The sequence below is a fragment of the Oncorhynchus keta genome, chromosome 21 (genome assembly GCF_023373465.1).
Source record: "Oncorhynchus keta strain PuntledgeMale-10-30-2019 chromosome 21, Oket_V2, whole genome shotgun sequence".
Lineage (NCBI taxonomy): Eukaryota > Metazoa > Chordata > Actinopteri > Salmoniformes > Salmonidae > Oncorhynchus > Oncorhynchus keta.
This window is the reverse complement of record NC_068441.1, coordinates 31888788-31910205: the sequence shown is the minus strand read 5'-3', so window position 1 is coordinate 31910205 and position 21418 is coordinate 31888788. Positions and strand designations below refer to the sequence as shown.

Sequence of the window (21418 nt, the reverse complement as noted above, 5' to 3'; positions counted from 1 at the left end):
GATGAGCATGGTACTTTCAGGCGTTTGGAAATTGCCCCCAAGGATGAACCAGACTTGTGGAGGTATACCATTTTTTTTCTGAGGTCTTGGCTGATTTCTTTTGATTTTCCCATGATGTTAAGCAAAGAGGCACTGAGTTTGAAGGTAGGCCTTGAAATACATCCACAGGTACACTTCTAATTTACTCAAATTATGTCAATTAGCCTATCAGAAGCTTCTAAAGCCATGACATTTTCTGGAATTTTCCAAGCAGTTTAAAGGCACAGTCGACTTGGTGTATGTAAACTTCTGACCCACTGGAATTGTGATACAGTGAATTATAAGTGAAATAATCTGTCTGTAAACAATTGTTGGAAAGATGACTTGTGTCATGCACACAGTAGATGTCCTAAACGACTTGCCAAAACTATAGTTTGTTATCAAGAAATTTGTGGAGTGTTTGAAAAACGTGTTTTAATGACTCCAACCTAACTATGTAAACTTCTGACTTCAACTATATGAATACTGTTGTGTGCATGTTTTCTCAATCATCTGTATAATAATTTTTTGGGGATTCACAGACTTCACTCTCCCTACACCTCTGATGAATATAACAGGAAACCTGTTTGATCACCATGCACTGCAAAATCATTCTGGCTATGGATACGGAGAACATCAACACGCCAGAAAATATACCCATTATACTTGGGGCTCTGCTGGGAGTTTACCTCATATTTAGATTTTTTAATTGTGCTTTGCCTCTTAAATCATAATAAACACTGACACCTATACTATTATGTTATTGTTGTTATTTTTATGCATATTATTAATAATACAAATATTAGGGGAGGGGGTAGTTCAAAAATGAACCCCAAAAGGAACCATTAAAATTAGTTCTTAAAAAGGGTTATTCTAAGAACTTATTGGGGTTTCCCCACAGTTTCAATTTGAACAACCCCGGAAGGGTACTCCAGGAACCTTTTATGTGTTTAGAGTGCACCTTTGAACTACATTATGTATGATATGTAATGTTTAGCTTTAATAGTTCTCTGCCGTGTTAATCCCAGGGTTGGGTAGCATCTGAGAAGTCCATCCAGTTTGTTTCCAAACCAGTGGGTTAAATGTTGATTACACAAGCTGGTGAACATACAGTACATGTATGTCTGATTCACACTATAGGGCCAACCCAAACTACTATGCTGGCTCATATATTTTCTTTTCACATTGTTCTGTTCAGACTGGTTCCAGCAACTATGGTGGATACTTAACCAGGCCAACTCAGCAACATAGTCAAAAGTTTACACCTGCACCTTAATTTTCTGTGAATGAATGGCATTTCAAAATAATTTTGGCAACTGAGAACCGCTACTTGAAAAAAATTGTACCTTGACACGAACAAAAACTGCAGTAATGTATTCAATTAAAATGTGTTATGTATACTGTACATCTTAATAAAACACAGATAAGTTTCTTGTTTTACAAAGATATAATAGGGAGAGAAGGGATTGTTGACTAAATATGTTTAAATAACAACATAATAAGTGGTCCATGATCAGCATTTCCCGATTACCAAATAACCAAAGCCTAATGACCAGCTCTGACATACCAGAGACAGCTCAGCTTATCTGGTTTAGTTGTTAGCGACTTTGCCAATCTCAATGACCCCAACAGCTCGGTCCCAGTGGAAAAGTACTCCCAGGAAATTATTCTGTGTTGTTTTCCTCTGTAGCAGCTCTTACCACAATAACAAGCTCATACAACAGGCCTGACTGGCTATCCGTTTATTTGTGCTATACTTTTTTCAGCCTCCTCCATCACCCTATTCTCAAGGCAATGTATGAAGATTATGATGAAAGTTGTGAAGGGTAGTTACTAAAAATGAATTGTTTGACTAGTTTGTTGTCTAGGCTACTCATGACATCTCTGCTTTGTTCTGGGTATGCAGCAGCTTAGGAGCATGCTGTCTGAGGGGAATACTGATCAGTCTGCCGTTACAGCACAGACCCAGACCACTGCGAGGATGGGGGAGGAGACAATGGTAATGGAGGGGTAAGTACGTTATTATGTTTGTTCTGCATATTTCACTCTACAGTATCCAAATGGTTTAGTATTGTCAGTTAATTGTGCCATATAGCCATACATTTAAACCTGAAAGTGAGAAAAAAGTCCACTGTTGGTAATCCTACGTGGGCAAATTAATGAAGCTTACTACTGGTAGTAAGTTAGTAGTTTTAGGCTGTTACACACTGGGAGAACAATGGATGCAAAATTAGAACTTCCTCAGACACTTGTGAGAATACCACGGGACAAAGGTATCTCTGTGCGCAACCTGAAGATACAGCATTATCTATGCCCAACTCCTTGCAGATGACGGAACGCCTATTGGCACCAAATCACTTTAAAGAGGTGGGGTGTTGTGGTTCACTAGGTTCAGAAAGTACAGAGTGAGTGATTAGGTTCAGAACGCACAGAGTGCGTAATAGGCTATTTAATTGGAAATTAAGCAATGAGAACATTTATCAAATTTGGTGCTTGTCTTTATGATTTTTAACAAACACCTAAATAAACAAGGTTTCGGTATAATTTTATTAACCCAAAGACTGCTGTGTGCTGGTGACCATGACTAGAAATTTCCCAAAGGATCACAGTCATAACCTGCCTGCCCAGGACATCAGTCTGGTGAAGGGCCAAAAGAAGAGCCAGTTGCTGCTAGACCGTGGCCAGTGGGCCAACAAGCTAGAGTTCCTCTTGGCCGTGGCAGGCACCTTGGTGGGGCTGGGGAACTTGTGGAGGTTCCCATATCTGTGTTACAAAAATGGAGGAGGTAAGGGACGCTACCGCACGCTCGAGACAACTGCACACTTTGTCTGAACACTGCTACTGCATTTACACTAGGGTCATGGACTAAGTGAACTTGATTGCCATGTCAACACCATGGGAAAGAATAACCTTGCTATTCTTATTATTTATGTTTATCTTAATTCATATTTGACTTGATATGGTTGTAAGGTACTGTACTGTCTTTCCCCACAGGTTTATTATTATGATCTTAGTGGGGGTAGTTGGTGACACTTTACATTAAGGTACCTTTTAAGGGAGTTATAACTGTTTATAAACTACATATTATTTAAGTAATGATTAAATGTCTTGGAAACCCTTTAACCCTATAGCGTCTAAGCCCTGTCTAAGCCGGGGGAACGGGGGTTCTAATCTAACATATGGAATTGTTTTAAGATGGTCATACTAAAGATCATTTAGCTATTTGATTTGGAATTTTAAGACCCCTTAAAGTATAAAAATGATGTACAAAAATGGAGGAAACATTGAATTTGCCATTACTGCTATTAGCCAATAGAAACCCATTGAATAACGGATTCACTACATGGAACAACAGATATCCCCCCCCAAAAATCTAAAGGAAGTTTGTTCTGAAGTGTCTGTCTTATATCTGAGAGATATAAGAAAGACCAGGAAACTATTAGAATTGTTTTTTACATGTATTTATCTCCTTATTTTAGGCATTAAACTACAATATCTCCATATATAATTCCATAAATGTTTAATACTGGTACCAGGGACCTTCAGACAAATCTTGTGGCTTGTGGGCGTCCTAGAGCAAAATGGAGAAAACCATCAAGTTCGTGAGAGTCTCATCTTTAAATGTTTTTGTGAAAATACCAATTTTCGGGAAGTCTCATGGTCTGACAAACACTGCTCCAGTTCTGCCACTTTTTCACTGGAAGGATGATATCTGCGGATGTGATGGATTGAGACGCAGCCCATGCAAAAAAAAACATATCTCTAGCTTGAACTGACGGATTTTGATAGGGATTTTTGTATTATGTTAATATGATTTCCATGGGGGCGAGGAAATGGTAGGTTAAGGATTAAGGGTACCTTGTGTTACCTGAGCTTGTAAAATGTATATAGCTTGTGAAATTGAAGCAACATTTGATCTCCTCTGGTAGGGCTTGATAGGAAATGTTTGATACCGATACCTACATTGAATGCATTAAATAGGTGTGGGGTGTGAACAGTAAAAGGGGAAACAAGTATGAAGATCACTTTATTGCACACAAGGTCTTTACTAACTTCCGCTTTTAACCCAACCCCTCTGAAAATTGTGTGGGGTGCATAGCTCAAGGGCACAACGGCAGACAATGGCATGAAAGAATTGATACCAGCAACCCTCTGGTTGCCAGCTCACTTCCCACCAGATTATTCCCGTCGGACCCAGCATATATTTATATCAGTGGGTAGGTAGAGACTTCAGCTTTCTCCTCATATGTAGACAAAAAATGAAGGTATTGTCACGCCTTGGTCTTAGTATTTTGTGTTTTCTTTATCTATTTGGTCAGGCCAGGGTGTGACATTGGTTTATTTTGTTGTGTTTCGTATTGGGGTTTCATAGGCATTGGGATTGCGGCTGAGTAGGGGTGTCTTGCATAGGCTTGGCTGCCTGAGGCGGTTCTCAATCAGAGTCAGGTGATTCTCGTTGTCTCTGATTGGGAACCATATTTAGGTAGCCTAGGTTTCACTGTGTGTTTTGTGGGTGATTGTTCCTGTCTCTGTGTTTGTTATCACAAGATAGGCTGTAAAGGTTTTCGCGTTTCGTTTGTTGTTTTGTATATATTATAAGTTATTTCATGTCTCGTTCACTTTCATTAAAGAACATGAGTAACCACCATGCCGCATTTTGGTCCGACTCTCTTTCTACGGACGAACGCCGTTACAGGTATGGCACATTGCACAAGCCCTGCATGTTTAAAATATCCTATTGGATCTCAGAGCGGCGGTAACTCACCAGCACTACCAACATTACGACCAGGAATACGACTTTCTCAAAGCGGATCCTTTGTTCGTATCACCCAGGGCAATTGAACTGATTCCAGAGGCCGACCCAAATCAACGCCGGTAATCGGAGTGGTCTTCTAGTCCGATTTAGGAGGCGCGCACACCACCCACCGCTGCCAAGTATATTACTTGCTAATGTTCATAAATAACATGTTCATGGATAATAAAATTGACGAGCTCAGGTCAAGGGTTGCTTTCCAGAGAGACATCAGGGATTGTAACATACTGTACTCTGTTTCACGGAAACATGGCTCTCTCGGGATATACTGTCTGAATCGGTCTAGCCATCTGGATTCTCAGTTCATCGCGCCGACAGGAATAAATATCTCTCCGGGAAGAAGAAGGGCAGGGGTGTTTCGTGATTAACGACTCATGGTGTAATTGTGATAACATACAGGAACTCAAGTCCTTTTGTTCACCTAGAATATCTCACAATCAAATGCAGACTGTATTATCTCCCAAGATAATTTTCTTCTGTAATAGTCATGGCTGTGTATATCCCCCCTCTAGCCGATACCACGACGGCCCTCAAGGAACTTCACTGGACTTTATGCAAACTGGAAACAATATATTCTGAAGTTGCATTTATTTTAGCTGGGGATTTTAACAAAGCAAATTTGAGTAAAAGGCTGCCTAAATTCGATCAACATATTGATTGTAGTACTCACGCTATTAAATCACTCGACCACTATTACTCCAACTTTCAGGATGAAAGTGCGAACCACCGCATTTAACCATGGCAAGGTGACTGGGAATATGGCAGAATAGAAACCGAGTAGTTATTTCCTCCGCAAGGAAATCAAACAGGCAAAACGTCATTATAGAGACAAATTGGAGTCTCAAATCACGTGCTCAGACATGAGACGTATGTGACAGGGTCTACAGACAATCACGGACTACAAAAGGAAAACCAGCCACGTCGCGGACACCGACGTCTTGCTTCCGGACAAGCTAAACACCTTCTTTGCCCACTTTGAGGATAACACAGAGTCACTGACGTAGCCCGCTAACAAGGACTCTGGGATCTCCTTCTCCATGGCCAACATGAGTAAGACATTTAAACGTGTTAACCCTCGCAAGGCTGCAGCCCAGATGGCATGCGCAAACCAGCTGGCTGGTGTGTTTATGGACATATTCAATCTCTGCGCAAACAGCACCTCTGCAACCACAGGAGGCTGAAGAAATGTGGCTTGTCACCTAAAACCCTCACAAACTTTTACAGATACACAATTGAGAGCATCCTGTCGGGCTGTGTCGGGCTGTATACGGAAACTGCACCGCCCGCAACCGCAGGGCTCTCCAGAGGGTGATGCGGTCTGCCCAACGCATCAACGGGTGCAAACTACCTGCCCTGCAGGACACCTACAGCCAGCACCCAATGTCACAGGAAGGCCAAAAAGTTAATTAAGGACAACAACCACCCGAGCCACTGCCTGTTCACTGAGTTATCATCCAGAAGGCGAGGTCAGTACAGGTGCGTCAAAGCTGGGACTGAGAGACTGAAAAACAGCTTAATGTCACTTTAATAATGTTTAATCTAATAATAATAATAATCTTGCATTACTCATCTCATATGTATATACTTTATTCTATACTATTCTACTGTATCTTAGTCTATGCCGCTCTGACATTGCTTGTCCATATATTTATATATTCTTAATTCCATTGCTTTACTTATTGTGTGTATTGGGTATATGTTTTTTTGTTGTTAGATATTACTTGTTAGATATTACTGCACTGTCGGAGCTAGAGCAGAAGTATTTCGCTAATAACATCTGCTAAACACGTGTATGTGACCAATAAAATTGGATTGGATTGGTTTTAAAATGGCTGTGTTCCAACGGAAATATGTCCGTGTTTACAGCGCCACCATTAGGTAAAAGATTTGAAATGTCATTTTCCAACAACAACAAAAAATACTTTGGAACAGTAATTGGTGACATATTTTATCTCATAACAAACCGCTCAAATCTCTTTTCGGGAACCCCCCCCACCTTCATCTGAATCCCACAGTTCTTACCTTTTTAACTGTAGTAAGCATGTGTTTGTAGGACTTATAGTTGGAGACTGAAATGTACTTAATGAGGGTAGTATTCAATATTATGTGTCATTTAACAAATGCCACCAGAGGGGGTCAGAGTTTATTAAAGCAAATTTCCTGCAATTGTTCACATTTTGCATTGTCTTATGTGTGTTCATGTGATATTTGAGTGACTCAAACATTACAAGAAAATCAATGGGCTAAAAAACCTAGCTAAAGGACCATAGCTAATTATACACTACTCAAATTTGAAATTTGTGCATTCTACTATTACATCTTTCAGGAGTAAGTTGAAAGCCAGACTGAGTTCCTTAAAAAAAAACATGCGCCCCCTAGGCCCCACAGTTTGGGATCTGCTGGTCTAGACCATGTGATTAACATTTTATGAGGTTGGCATGAAGGGCATCCTCCACTCGGCATGTGGATCAAGTTAGGCATAACAACACTTTGTAACCTTCCTCATAGGTGCATTCCTGATTCCCTATGTTCTGTTCCTGCTCTCCTGTGGGATCCCCATGTTCCTCCTGGAGACAGCCATGGGACAGTACACCTCGCAGGGCTGCATCACCTGCTGGAGACACTTCTGCCCTCTCTTTGAAGGTTACTACTGCAACAATAGAATTTCATATAGAGTGTGTATGTGTGTGTGTGTGTGTGTGTGTGTGTGTGTGTGTGTGTGTGTGTGTGTGTGTGTGTGTGTGTGTGTGTGTGTGTGTGTGTGTGTGTGTGTGTGTGTGTGTGTGTGTGTGTGTGTGTGTGTGTGTGTGTGAGAGAGGGAAATAATGGTAGGATATTTATAGCTGCAAGAACATTTTATTTTAGGGACCCTCATAGTACAGTATGTACTGTGCTGTGCTGATGGATTGTGTTTTGTAAATAGCAGGTGATGCCAAAGGGAAGTATCCCACACAATACAGTGGGGCAAAAACGTATTTAGTCAGCCACCAATTGTGCAAGTTCTCCCACTTAAAAAGATGAGAGAGGCCTGTAATTTTCATCATAGTTACACTTCAACTATGACAGACAAATGAGAAAAAAAATCCTGAAAATCACATTTTTATGAATTTATTTGCAAATTATGGTGGAAAATACGTATTTGGTCACCTACAAACAAGCAAGATTTCTGGCTCTAACAGACCTGTAACTTTTTCTTTAAGAGGCTCCTCTGTCCTCCACTTGTTACCTGTATTAATGGCACCTGTTTGAACTTGTTATCAGTATAAAAGACACCTGTCCACAACCTCAAACAGTCACACTCCAAACTCCACTATGGCCAAGACCAAAGAGCTGTCAAAGGACACCAGAAACAAAATTGTAGACCTGCACCAGGCTGGGAAGACTGCATCTGCAATAGGTAAGCAGCTTGGTTTGAAGAAATCAACTGTGGGAGCCAATTATTAGGAAATGGAAGAGATATAAGACCACTGATAATCTCCCTCGATCTGGGGCTCCACGCAAGATCTCACCCCGTGGGGTCAAAATGATCACAAGAACAGTGAGTAAAAATCCCAGAACCACACAGGGGGACCTAGTGAATGACCTGCAGTGAGCTGGGACCAAAGTAACATCAGCAAGGGCATTGAAGATGAAACATGGCTGGGTCTTTCAGCATGACAATGATCCCAAACACACCACCCGGGCAACGAAAGAGTGGCTTCGTAAGAAGCATTTCAAGGTCCTGGAGTGGCCTAGCCAGTCTCCAGATCTCAACCCCATAGAAAATCTTTGGAGGGAGTTGAAAGTCCATGTTGCCCAGCAACAGCCCCAAAACATCACTGCTCTAGAGGAGATCTGCATGGACGAATGGGCCAAAATACCAGCAACAGTGTGTGAAAACCTTGTGAAGACTTACAGAAAACGTTTGACCTCTGTCATTGCCAACAAAGGGTATATAACAAAGTATTGAGAAACTTTTGTTATTGACCAAATACTTATTTTCCATCATAATTTGCAAATACATTCATAAGAAATCCTACAATGTGATTTTATGGATTTTTTTTTCTCATTTTGTCATAGTTGAAGTGTACCTATGATGAAAATTACAGGCCTCTCATCTTTTTAAGTGGGCAAACTTGCACAATTGGTGGCTGACTAAATACGTTTTTGCCCCACTGTACATACAGTCACCTCCAAAATTATTGGCACCTCCAATAATTTTGAAACCTATATTTAAAAAATGTTATTTTCCTTGCACCACAGAGCCCTCAATTCCTCCCTGTAAGCTGTCTTGTTGTTGTTGGTAGTCAACCCTACTACTTGACGATTGAGTTGGCGGCGTGTTTGGCCACGCAATCATGAGTGAACAGGGAGTACAGGAGGGGGCTGATCATGCACCCTTGTGGGGCCCCAGTGTTGAGGATCTGTAAAGTGGAGGTGTTGTTCCCTACCTTCAGCACCTGGGGGCGGCCCGTCAGCAAGTCCAGGACCCAATTGCATAGGGCGTGATTCAGACACAGGGCCTCAAGCATTATGATGAGCTTGGAGGGTACTATGTCGATGAATGCTGAGCTATAGTCAATGAACAGCATTCTTACATAGGTATTCCTCTTGTCCAGATGGGTTAGGGCAGTGTGCAGTGTGATATCGATTGCATCGTCTGTGGAACTATTGGGACCGTAAGCAAATTGAAGTTGGTCTAGGGTGACAGGTAAGGTAGAGGTGATATGATCCTTGACTAGTCTCTCAAAGCACTTCATGATGACAGAAGTGAGTGCTTCGGGGCGGTAGACATTTAGTTCAGTTACCTTTGCTTTCTTGGGTACAGGAACAGTGGTGGCCATCTTGAAGCATGTGGGGACAGCAGACTGGGATAGGGAGAGATTGAATATGTCCATAAACACACCAGCCAGCTGGTTTGCGCATGCTTTGAGGACTCGGCTAGGGATGCCATCTGGGCCGCACGTCGGCCACAGAGGAGAGCCCACAGTCCTTGGTAGTGCGCCGCGTCAGTGGCTCTGTGTTATCCTCAAAACAGGCAAAGAAGGTGTTCAGCTTGTCCGGAAGCAAGATGTCAGTATCCGCGACGTGGCAGTTTTTCCTTTTATAGTTTGTGATTGTCTGTAGACCCTGCCACATATATCTTGTGTCTGAGCCATTGACTTGAGACTCCACTTTGTCTCTATACTGACATTTTAACTGTTTGAATGCCTTGCGGAGGGAATAACTACTCTGTTTCTATTCTGCCGTATTCCCAGTCACCTTGCCATGGTTAAATGTGGTGGTTCGCACTTTCAGTTTAGCGCGAGTGCTGCCATCTATCCACGGTTTCTGGTTAGGGTAGATTTTAATAGTCACAGTGGGTACAACATCTCCTATACACTTCCTGATAAACTCAGTCACCGTTTCAGTATATTTGTCAATATTATTCTCAGAAGCTACCCGGAACATATACCAGTCCAAAACCATCTTGAAGAGTGGATTTCGGTTGGTCAGACCAGCGTTGAATAGTCCTTAGCACATGTACTTCCTGTTTGAGTTTCTGCCTATAGCAAAGGTGGAGCAAAATGGAGTCGGGGTCAGATTTGCCAAATGGAGGGCGGGAGAGGGCCTTGTATGCATCCCGGAAGTTGGTGTAACAGTGGTCTAGTGATTTAGCAGCGCGAGTACTACAGTCGATATGTTGATTGAATTTAGGCAGCCTTTTCCTCAACTTTGCTTTGTTAAAATCCCCAGCTACAATAATTGCAACTTGAGGATATTTTGTTTCCAGTTTGCATAAAGTCCAGTGAAGTTCCTTGAGGGCCGTCGTGGTATCGGCTTGCGGGGGGATATACACGGCCGTAACAACATCCCCTCAAAGCCAACCTCATCAGGATGGAAAACACAAAACCTGCAAACAGGAAACTGTGTACATTTACATTTATATTTAAGTGCACTTAGATTTACATTAGTTTTGTTTATCCCCAGGGATTGGGTATGCCACCCAGGTGGTCATTGCGTATGCTGCAGTGTCATACATCATCATCCAGGCCTGGGCCTTCTTCTACTTGTTCTCCTCCTTCAGTGCCGAGGTGCCATGGGCCAGCTGCAGAAACCCCTGGAATACAGGTAATAACAGTAACATGGGTAATAACAGTCAATAACACAGGTAATAACAGCAACATGGATAATAACAGTCAATAACACAGGTAATAACAGCAACATGGGTAATAACAGTCAATAACACAGGTAATAACAGTAACATGGATAATAACAGTCAATAACACAGGTAATAACAGTAACATGGGTAATAACAGTCAATAACACAGGTAATAACAGTAACATAGGTAATAACAGTCAATAATACAGGTAATAACAGTAACATGGGTAATAACAGTCAATAACACAGGTAATAACAGCAACATGGATAATAACAGTCAATAACACAGGTAATAACAGCAACATGGGTAATAACAGTCAATAACACAGGTAATAACAGTAACATGGGTAATAACAGTCAATAACACAGGTAATAACAGTAACATGGGTAATAACAGTCAATAACACAGGTAATAACAGCAACATGGGTAATAACAGTCAATAACACAGGTAATAACAGCAACATGGATAATAACAGTCAATAACACAGGTAATAACAGTAACATGGGTAATAACAGTCAATAACACAGGTAATAACAGTAACATGGATAATAACAGTCAATAACACAGTTAATAACAGTAACATGGATAATAACAGTCAATAACACAGGTAATAACAGCAACATGGATAATAACAGTCAATAACACAGGTAATAACAGTAACATGGGTAATAACAGTCAATAACACAGGTAATAACAGCAACATGGATAATAACAGTCAATAACACAGGTAATAACAGTAACATGGATAATAACAGTCAATAACACAGGTAATAACAGTAACATGGATAATAACAGTCAATAACACAGGTAATAACAGTAACATGGATAATAACAGTCAATAACACAGGTAATAACAGCAACATGGATAATAACAGTCAATAACACAGGTAATAACAGCAACATGGATAATAACAGTCAATAACACAGGTAATAACAGTTTGTAACATGGGCAATAGCAGTTACAATTATATGCATATTGACATATACAATAGGTCAATTACGCAAGCAATGACAGGTAATAACAGGTGATAACACAAGTAATAACATGTAACAGTTAATAAAACATGTATTAATAGTTAATAACATTATTACACAGCAAATAAGTTAATTACATAGGGAATAACAACACCTGCTGATGGATGTCTGGCTGCCAACATTTTTGTACGATTCTATATGAGGAATCGGTTTGCATTCACTTTGCAAATTACATCCGGCACTCTGTTCAGAGGTGCTAAGTACTATCGGTTGGCACAAGCTATTGGTGTGTCCGAGCCTTAAAAGTGGCAACATGTTTATATACTTAAAAGTGCCAACTCCAAATTGGTAATGATTGCGAAGAGACTGTCTGTCAAGCAGTAACACATTTTTATTTTATTAACCTTTTCACACCTTTATAGTCAAATCTGATGTATGCTTTTCATGTTTTAAGTTATTTTTGATCAATATCAATCACAAAAACTTGTCATAAACCTTTGTCTGTTAACCATTCAAAGTTTTGTGTTTCTCTGATACTGAGAGGCTGAGAAATTGGCGATTGAGTTAATCTGACATACTGGTGTGAACTAAGATGGCCGCCGATATTGCTGCCGCTGCCATATTAAACTTTTGACTCTTGACTTTGAATGCTATGGGTTATCAACTCAACTTGGTGGGGAGACATATTCTGGAGGGTAAATAATTTGGTATTTATATTTTTAAGCAGAGGTGGCCACAGGTCCCAGAAGTGGGGGCAAAGTTTTATTCCCCTTGGGTCCAGAGTTTTTCCTTGATGGTAAACAGGTAAAACTTCAGAACCTAGTTGTAGCAGGGATTGACTTTAAAACCTCTTAAATGTAACTACATGTAATCTAATCCACGTAATCCCCGAAAGTAATTATTCATCACGGGGACCATAAACAAGTAATGCTGCACACTGCAAGAAAGGTTAAAATCTCACATTTCTGGTAAAAATAGTTTTAAATTGATGAGGTGTAGTCACTTCTGAGGAACAGTATAAATATGATATTAATATGAAAATATAAGTACAGCACAAGGATATAACTACATACATTTAAAATAGGAATACACACTTTCCTAAATTTATGTTTAGTATTCCATACATCATGTTCTCATTATAACAGCAATGCTGCAGCCATTCATTTTCTTATGTATTGCTATCCTTCATTCTACTATTATAATTGCTTTGTCTAAGCATGTCCTGATATCCTAATCTCACAGCATCCTTGAATCCTGATATCCTAATCTCACAGCACTTGTTGTTCTGTAAACACCAGAGAGAATCTCACATTGGTATCCTTAGTTCTTCTGTTTTACGTCAATACTATGCATAATCATGTGATTCATAGATGCTACTGAATGCAAGTACACCACACACAAAAACCAAAATGGAAATGCAATAATCATGTCATGTGGAGTTTCAACAAAGTCATTAACTCCTGCTCCATTCCCCTGGCATGAACAGAGCCACATGTCATATCGTATGGAGTAACACCAAAGTTTCACCCCTGCTATGTTCCCCTGACGTGAACGCAGCAACCTTGAATTATAGGGAGGTGCACTTAAGTTTCACCCCTGCTATGTTCCCCTGACGTGAACGCAGCAACCTTGAATTATAGGGAGGTGCACTTAAGTTTCACCCCTGCTATGTTCCCTTGACGTGAACGCAGCAACCTTGAATTATAGGGAGGTGCACTTAAGTTTCACCCCTGCTATGTTCCCCTGACGTGAACGCAGCAACCTTGAATTATAGGGAGGTGCACTTAAGTTTCACCCCTGCTATGTTCCCCTGACGTGAACGCAGCAACCTTGAATTATAGGGAGGTGCACTTAAGTTTCACACCTGCTATGTTCCCCTGACGTGAACGCAGCAACCTTGAATTATAGGGAGGTGCACTTAAGTTTCACCCCTGCTATGTTCCCCTGACGTGAACGCAGCAACCTTGAATTATAGGGAGGTGCACTTAAGTTTCACCCTGCTATGTTCCCCTGACGTGAACGCAGCAACCTTGAATTATAGGGAGGTGCACTTAAGTTTCACCCCTGCTATGTTCCCCTGACGTGAACGCAGCAACCTTGAATTATAGGGAGGTGCACTTAAGTTTCACCCCTGCTATGTTCCCCTGACGTGAACGCAGCAACCTTGAATTATAGGGAGGTGCACTTAAGTTTCACCCCTGCTATGTTCCCCTGACGTGAACGCAGCAACCTTGAATTATAGGGAGGTGCACTTAAGTTTCACCCCTGCTATGTTCCCCTGACGTGAACGCAGCAACCTTGAATTATAGGGAGATGCACTTAAGTTTCACCCCTGCTATGTTCCCCTGACGTGAACGCAGCAACCTTGAATTATAGGGAGGTGCACTTAAGTTTCACCCCTGCTATGTTCCCCTGACGTGAACGCAGCAACCTTGAATTATAGGGAGGTGCACTTAAGTTTCACCCCTGCTATGTTCCCCTGACGTGAACGCAGCAACCTTGAATTATAGGGAGGTGCACTTAAGTTTCACCCCTGCTATGTTCCCCTGACGTGAACGCAGCAACCTTGAATTATAGGGAGGTGCACTTAAGTTTCACCCCTGCTATGTTCCCCTGACGTGAACGCAGCAACCTTGAATTATAGGGAGGTGCACTTAAGTTTCACCCCTGCTATGTTCCCTTGACGTGAACGCAGCAACCTTGAATTATAGGGAGGTGCACTTAAGTTTCACCCCTGCTATGTTCCCTTGACGTGAACGCAGCAACCTTGAATTATAGGGAGGTGCACTTAAGTTTCACCCCTGCTATGTTCCCCTGACGTGAACGCAGCAACCTTGAATCGTGTAGAGTTGCTCCGTAATCAGATAAATTCCCTTGATGTGAATAAAGCTACCTTGTTTTGCTAAATTCCCCTGATGTGAATAAAGCTACCTTGTTTTGCTCAATTCCCCTGTTGTGAATAAAGCTACCTTGTTTTGTTAAATTACCCTGTTGTGATTATAGCTACCTTGTTTAACAATATTCCCCTGATGTGAATAAAGCTACTGTGCCTTATTTCGCTAAATTCCTCTACCATGTCAAGATGAAAAATACACTTTTAAATGTATGATAAATAATAATAATAATAATAAATACTCATTGATTCTTGAAGAATATAACTTATATATCCATCACGAGATTATAATTGTCTTTCTAATAGAACCCCAAATATAAGCTTGTTTTACTCCTTGTAAACAACACTGTATAGACTGTCATTTTGATCACATGGATGGTCAGTCCTTTTTTTTTTGCTTTTTTTTTTTAGTTTAGTTAAACTGTCACACTCCACGAGAACCAAAAATATAAGCTTATTTTACTCCAATGTTTATCAACATTGTAAATGTAAACAAATACTGTATAGCCTCATAACATGGTTAAAACAGTATAAACCCAGGGTCGTTACACTACTCCCTCCTTTCAAAGAGTGCGTCCTCGCGCAATACTGTAAATTAAAGATAACATTTTTTGATAAGAGTATAATTAAAATTATAAATCATTTTAATAATACTCTTATCAAAAATGTGTATCTTTAATTTACAGTATTGTAATGAAACAGCAGGGAGCAGGTCTCGAACCCTCGACCTTCGAGCCCGAGGTCCGGCGTGCTATCGACTGTGCCGCAAAAGCATGCTTGTGTGGCAGAGTCGATTTCCGCAGCAATGTTCCAACATCTAGTGGAAAGCCTTCCCAGCCTTCCCTAGCAAAGGGGTGACCAACTCCATATTAATGCCGATGATTTTGGAATGAGATGTTTGACGAGTAGGTGTCTACATGCTTTTGGTCATGTAGTGTATTTCATAACAGTTAATAAAGGCAAAGGGGGATATCTAGTCAGTTGTGCAACTGAAAAGTGTCTTCCGCATTTAACTCAACTCCTCTGAATCAGAGAGCCATACCATAAAGGTCAAATAAAAAGGCCTACGGGAAAGGGGAGAAATCTACACTGAGTGTACTAAATATTAGGAATACCATCCTAATATTGCGTTGGGGCATGGTGTCGAAAGCATTCCACAGTGATGCTGGCCAATGGATGGATGTTCTTTTGGTGGTGGACCATTCTTGATATACACAGGGAACTGTTGAGCATGAAAAACCCAGCAACGTTGCAGTTCTTGACACACTCAAACCGTTGCACCTGAAAACTACTACCATAACCCGGTCAAAGGCTACTAAATCTTTTGTCTTGCCCATTCACCTTCTGAATGGCACACACACACAATCCATGTCTCAATTGTCTCAAGGCTTAAAAATCCTTCTTTAACCTGTCTCCTTTTCTTCATCTAAAATGATTAAAGTGGGTTTAACCAGTGGCATCAATAAGGGATCATAGCTCTCACCTGGATTCACCTGGTCAGTCTGTGACAAGGAAATCCTGGATAGGTGAGGCCTTTGAAGGTATGCATCCAGTACGTAGGTAGCTCCTTACTAGTTTGTAATTTATTGTGGGGGCTAGTCTGAAACTGAGCCCAGGAGGTTCAGTTAACATTTCACATAATGTGGGGTCACTACGGATGATGTCTCAATTACTTTTGATGATTTGTCTGATTTGGACTGCTTCCATACTGTAACGTGTAACAATATAGGGCTTTTGAGCCTGTTCTCGTTTACATTTGTGACAAAGCAGCTAATTTATATCAAGTGACAGGGCTCTGTTATGAGCTTGTGTAAGCACCTGAGGCTGGTACCCTCTCTGCTTAAGGCATTGCTGCATGTCACATACTGTACGCGTCTAAGTCACTGAAATTGTCCAAATGGAATGTTGTTGAAAAGCCACAGGGGGTGGAAACTGTCTTCATGCAGTATGGTGTTCCGATCCATTCTTTTTCTGTAGATAGAAGTGTGTAAGTTGCTTTGGTCGTCCTTTGCGATTTTTCAGTCAAGGAAGTTGATCTTGGTTTGATCACACTCCAAGCTCAGCTTCAGGTTTTCATTGGTTCAGTTATTTAATGCATGGAAATCCAACAGTTTCTGTTCAGAGTCAGAGAAGACAGAATCACTTCATCAATGTACCGGCCCCACCAGACAATCTTGTCTTGAAAGGTATTGGTGGCAAAGTATATAAACCAGTCCTCCCATAGTCCTAAAAACAAGTTAGCATTATTTGGTACGAAGCAAGCTCCCAAAGCTATCCCCTTACCCTGTCTTTACAGTTGGTCCTTGAACAGGAAGACATTGTTATTTAGGGTCCAGTGAGTTGCACAATAAAGTCACTAGGGGGCATCAGGTCACCAGGTCTTGACTCATTATAAAGCCTAAATGCCTTCATCATGGACTATGTTGCTGCATAAAGACTGTCCTGGATGTAGGAAGGTAATCCTGCAACAAAGGGTTTTTATTAAGAAATCCGCACATTTGGATGTTGATTCTGTTATAGAGTCACTATCCACTGATAATGGTATGCCTTGTGGATTTTAATTAATAAATGTTTTCTTTTAGTAGTATGTCAAAATATGGAAAACATGGATGGGGGCACAGTAAGTAGTCATGTTCTCTTTTGGAAATCCAACTTTCATTTTTGGCCACAGTTAATAGCCCAGTGAGTTCCCTTTTCATGTTCTCCAGTAGATTTGATGGTGGCATAGAATAGTACTCAGTGTTCTTTAGTTGGTGCATAGCCTCTTCTATGTATTTGTCCCATGCACACCGCATCTACCTTGTCTGCACTTTTTATGATGACATCATCATTTGCTGATAGCCCTTTGAGCTCTTCAGATTTTTTGTGGGGGTTCAAGTTGTGCTGGCGTGTCTTCTGTTCATTAAATGTTCTACCTCATAAGACACCTTTTAGTGAAGGTGTTCAATGTAGTTTGTATTAATGGGTAGAAAGGTGGACTTAGGTCAGAAGGAATAGTTTATGTGTGGCACACTAGTAGAGGAACAGGTCTTTTTTGGGTCATTTAGCAGACAATCCTTTCCAGAGTGATTTGCAGTAGTGAGTTCCTATTTTTTCATACTGGTTCCCCGTCTGGGAATCGAACCCACAACATTGCCGTTCAAGCACCACGCTCTACCAACTGAGCCACACAGGATCTATAGGCCTTCACATTGAAGCAGTTTTGCTGGTAACAGACCTTCAAATGTAAACTCCAGTAAAACATAAAAACATTGGTATTCAACTCAACCTAAATTAGTCGGGGTGAATGACAGCCTGTTTATTAATTGACAACTACTTCATACTGGATCCATACCCTCAAAAGCCTCACCTATCCAGGACTCAATGAAGACATAGATTTCTCCCCTTTTCTGTAGGCCCTTTCCTACACACTTAGGTCCTCACTCAAGTGTTCAGACCCCTTGACATTTTCCACATTTTGTTACCTTACAGCCTTATTCTAAAATGGATTAAATAGTTTTTTTCAATCGACACACAATACCCCATAATGACAAAGCAAAAACAGTTTTTTATACGTTTTTGCAATAAAACACAGGAATATCCAATTTACATAGTATTCAGACCCTTTACTCAGTACTTTGTTGAAGCACCTTCAAATCATATCAAATTGTATTTGTCACATACACATGGTTAGCAGATGATAATGCGAGTGTAGCGAAATCCAGTTCTGACAATGCAGTAATAACCAACGAGTAATCTAACCTAACAATTCCACAACAACTACCTTATACACACAAGTGTAAAGGGATGAAGAATATGTACATAAAAATATATGAATGAGTGATGGTACAGAACGGCATATGCAATATGCAGTAGATGGTATAGAGTACAGTATATACATATGAGTTGAGTAATGTAGGGTGTGTAAACATAGAAGTGGCATTGATGTCATAAGGTGAATGCACCAATTTGTAAGTCGCTCTGGATAAGAGCGTCTGCTAAATGACTTAAATGTAATGTAAAATGTAATTGTTTAAAGTGGTTAGTGATACATGTATTACATAAAGATGGCAAGATGCAGTAGATGGTTTAGAGTACAGTATATACATATGAGATGAGTAATGTAGGGTATGTAAACATTATATTAAGTGAGATTATTTAAAGTGGCTAGTGATACATTTTTACATAGATTTTGTACATTATTTTAAAGTGGCTGGATTTGAGTCAGTATGTTGGCAGCAGCTACTCAATGTTAGTGGTGGCTGTTTAACAGTCTGATGGCCTCTGATGGAGCAGTTGCCGTACCAGGCGGTGATACAGCCCGACAGGATGCTCTCGATTGTGCATCTGTAAAAGTTTGAGTACTTTTGGTGACAATCCGAATTTCTTCAGCCTCCTGAGGTTGAAGAGGCGCTGCTGCGCCTTCTTCACCATGCTGTCTGTGTGGGTGGACCAACTTACTACCCTCTCCACTACTGTCCCGTCGATATGGATAGTGGGGTACTCCCTCTGCTGTTTCCTGAAGTCCACAATCATCTCCTTTGTTTTGTTGAGGTTGAGTGTGAGGTTATTTTCCTGACACCACACTCCGAGGGCCCTCACCTCCACCCTGTAGGCCGTCTCGTCGTTGTTGGTAATCAAGCCTACCACTGTAGTGTCGTCTGAACAGGGAGTACAGGAGAGGGCTCAGAACGCACCCTTGTGGGGCCCCAGTGTTGAGGATCAGCGGGGTGGAGATGGTGTTACCTACCCTCACCACCTGGTGGCGGCCCGTCAGGAAGTCCAGTAACCAGTTGCACAGGGCGGGGTCGAGACCCAGAGTCTCGAGCTTGATGATGAGTTTGGAGGGTACTATGGTGTTAAATGCTGAGCTGTAGTCGATGAACAGCATTCTCACATAGGTATTCATCTTGTCCAGATGGGTTAGGGCAGTGTGCAGTGTGGTTGCGATTGCGTCGTCTGTGGACCTATTGGGGCGGTAAACAAATTGGAGTGTGTCTAGGGTGTCAGGTAGGGTGGAGATGATATGGTCCTTCACTTGTCTCTCAAAGCACTTCATGATGACGGAAGTGAGTGCTACGGGGCGGTAGTCTTTTAGCTCAGTTACCTTAGCTTTCTTGGGAACAGGAATAATTGTGGCCCTCTTGAAGCATGTGGGAACAGCAGGCTGGGATAAGGATTGATTGAATATGTCCGTAAATATGTCCGGGGATGATGTCTGGGCCTGCAGCCTTGCGAGGGTTAACACGTTTAAATGTTTTATTCACGTCGGCTGCAGTGAAGGAGAGTCCACAGGTTTTGGCAGGGGGCCGTGTCAGTGGCACTGTATTGTGCTCAAAGCGAGCAAAGAAGTTGTTTAGTCTGTCTTGGAGCAAGACAACCTGGACCGCAACGGGGCTGGTTTTCTTTTTGTAATCCGTGATTTACTGTAGACCCTGCCATATACCTCTTGGGTCTGAGCCGTTGAATTGCGACTCTACTTTGTCTCTATACTGAAGCTTAGCTTGTTTGATTGCCTTGCGGAGGGAATAGCTACACTGTTTGTTTTCGGTCATGTTTCCGGTCACCTTGCTCTGGTTAAAAGCAGCGGTTCGCGCTTTCAGTTTCGTGTGAATGCTGCCATCAATCCACGGTTTCTGGTTTGGGAATGTTTTAATAGTTGCTGTGGGTATGACATCGCTGATGCACTTGCTCACCGAATCAGCGTATTCATCAATGTTGTTGTTTGACGCAGTGCAGAACATATCGAAGCAATCTTGAAGCGTGGAATCAGATTGGTAGGACCAGCGTTGAACAGACCTGAGCACGGGTGCTTCCTGTTTTAGTCTCTGTCTCTAGGCTGGGAGCAACAAAATGGAGTCGTGGTCAGCTTTTCCAAAAGGAGGGCGGGGGAGGGCCTTATATGTATCGTGGAAGTTAGAGTAACAATGATCCAGGGTTTTACCAGCCCTGGTAGCACAATCAATATGCTGATAGAATGTAGGGAGTCTTGTTTTCAGATTAGCCTTGTTAAAATCCCCAACTACAATGAATGCAGCCTCAGGATATGTGGTTTCCAGTTTACATAGAGTCAAATAAAGTTTGTTCAGGGCCATCGATGTGTCTGCTTGGGGGGGAATATATGCGGCTGTGATTATAATCGAAGAGAATTCTCTTGGTAGATAATGCGGTCGACATTTTATTGTGAGGAATTCTAAGTCAGGTGAACAGAAGGACTCGAGTTCCTGTATGTTGTTATGATCACACCACGTCTCATTAATCATAAGGCATACCCCCCCCCCGCCCCTCTTCTTACCAGAATGATGCTTGTTTCTGTCGACGCGATGCGTGAAGAAACCAGCTGGCTGTACCGACTCCGATAGCGTGTCTCGAGTGAGCCATGTTTACGTGAAGCAAAGAACGTTACAGTCTCATATGTCTCTCTAGAATAGTATGCTTGCTTGGATTTCATCAACCTTGATGTCAAGAGACTGGACATTGGCGAGTAGTATGCTCGGGAGCGGTGCGCGATGTGCCCGTCTCCGGAGCCTGACCAGAACACTGCATCGTCTGCCCCTTTTACGGCGACGTTGTTTTGGTTCGCCGGCTGGGATCCGATCCATTGTCCTGGGTGGTGG

At 41.6% G+C, this 21418-nt stretch overlaps 1 protein-coding gene and 1 long non-coding RNA gene across 3 annotated transcripts in view; both read left to right on the top strand.

The window, feature by feature from the left end:
* Nucleotides 1-1713: 1713 nt before the first annotated feature.
* LOC118400469 (sodium- and chloride-dependent GABA transporter 2-like) overlaps nt 1714-21418 on the top strand; it is a 36835-nt gene continuing 17130 nt past the window's right edge. The window contains exons 1-5 of the mRNA XM_035797374.2: nt 1714-1814; nt 1925-2028; nt 2607-2803; nt 7340-7474; nt 10781-10921. Coding sequence (XP_035653267.1) covers nt 1937-2028; nt 2607-2803; nt 7340-7474; nt 10781-10921 — 565 coding nt within the window. The 5' untranslated portion in view covers nt 1714-1814; nt 1925-1936. The remainder of the gene's footprint in view (nt 1815-1924; nt 2029-2606; nt 2804-7339; nt 7475-10780; nt 10922-21418) is intronic.
* Nucleotides 13473-14089, top strand: LOC127910337 (uncharacterized). Of its 2 annotated transcripts, XR_008074419.1 has the most exons (4): nt 13473-13573; nt 13641-13774; nt 13842-13908; nt 13975-14089. It is a non-coding gene; the product is annotated as an uncharacterized LOC127910337 (long non-coding RNA). The 2 variants fall into 2 exon arrangements; XR_008074420.1 differs by lacking the exon at nt 13842-13908.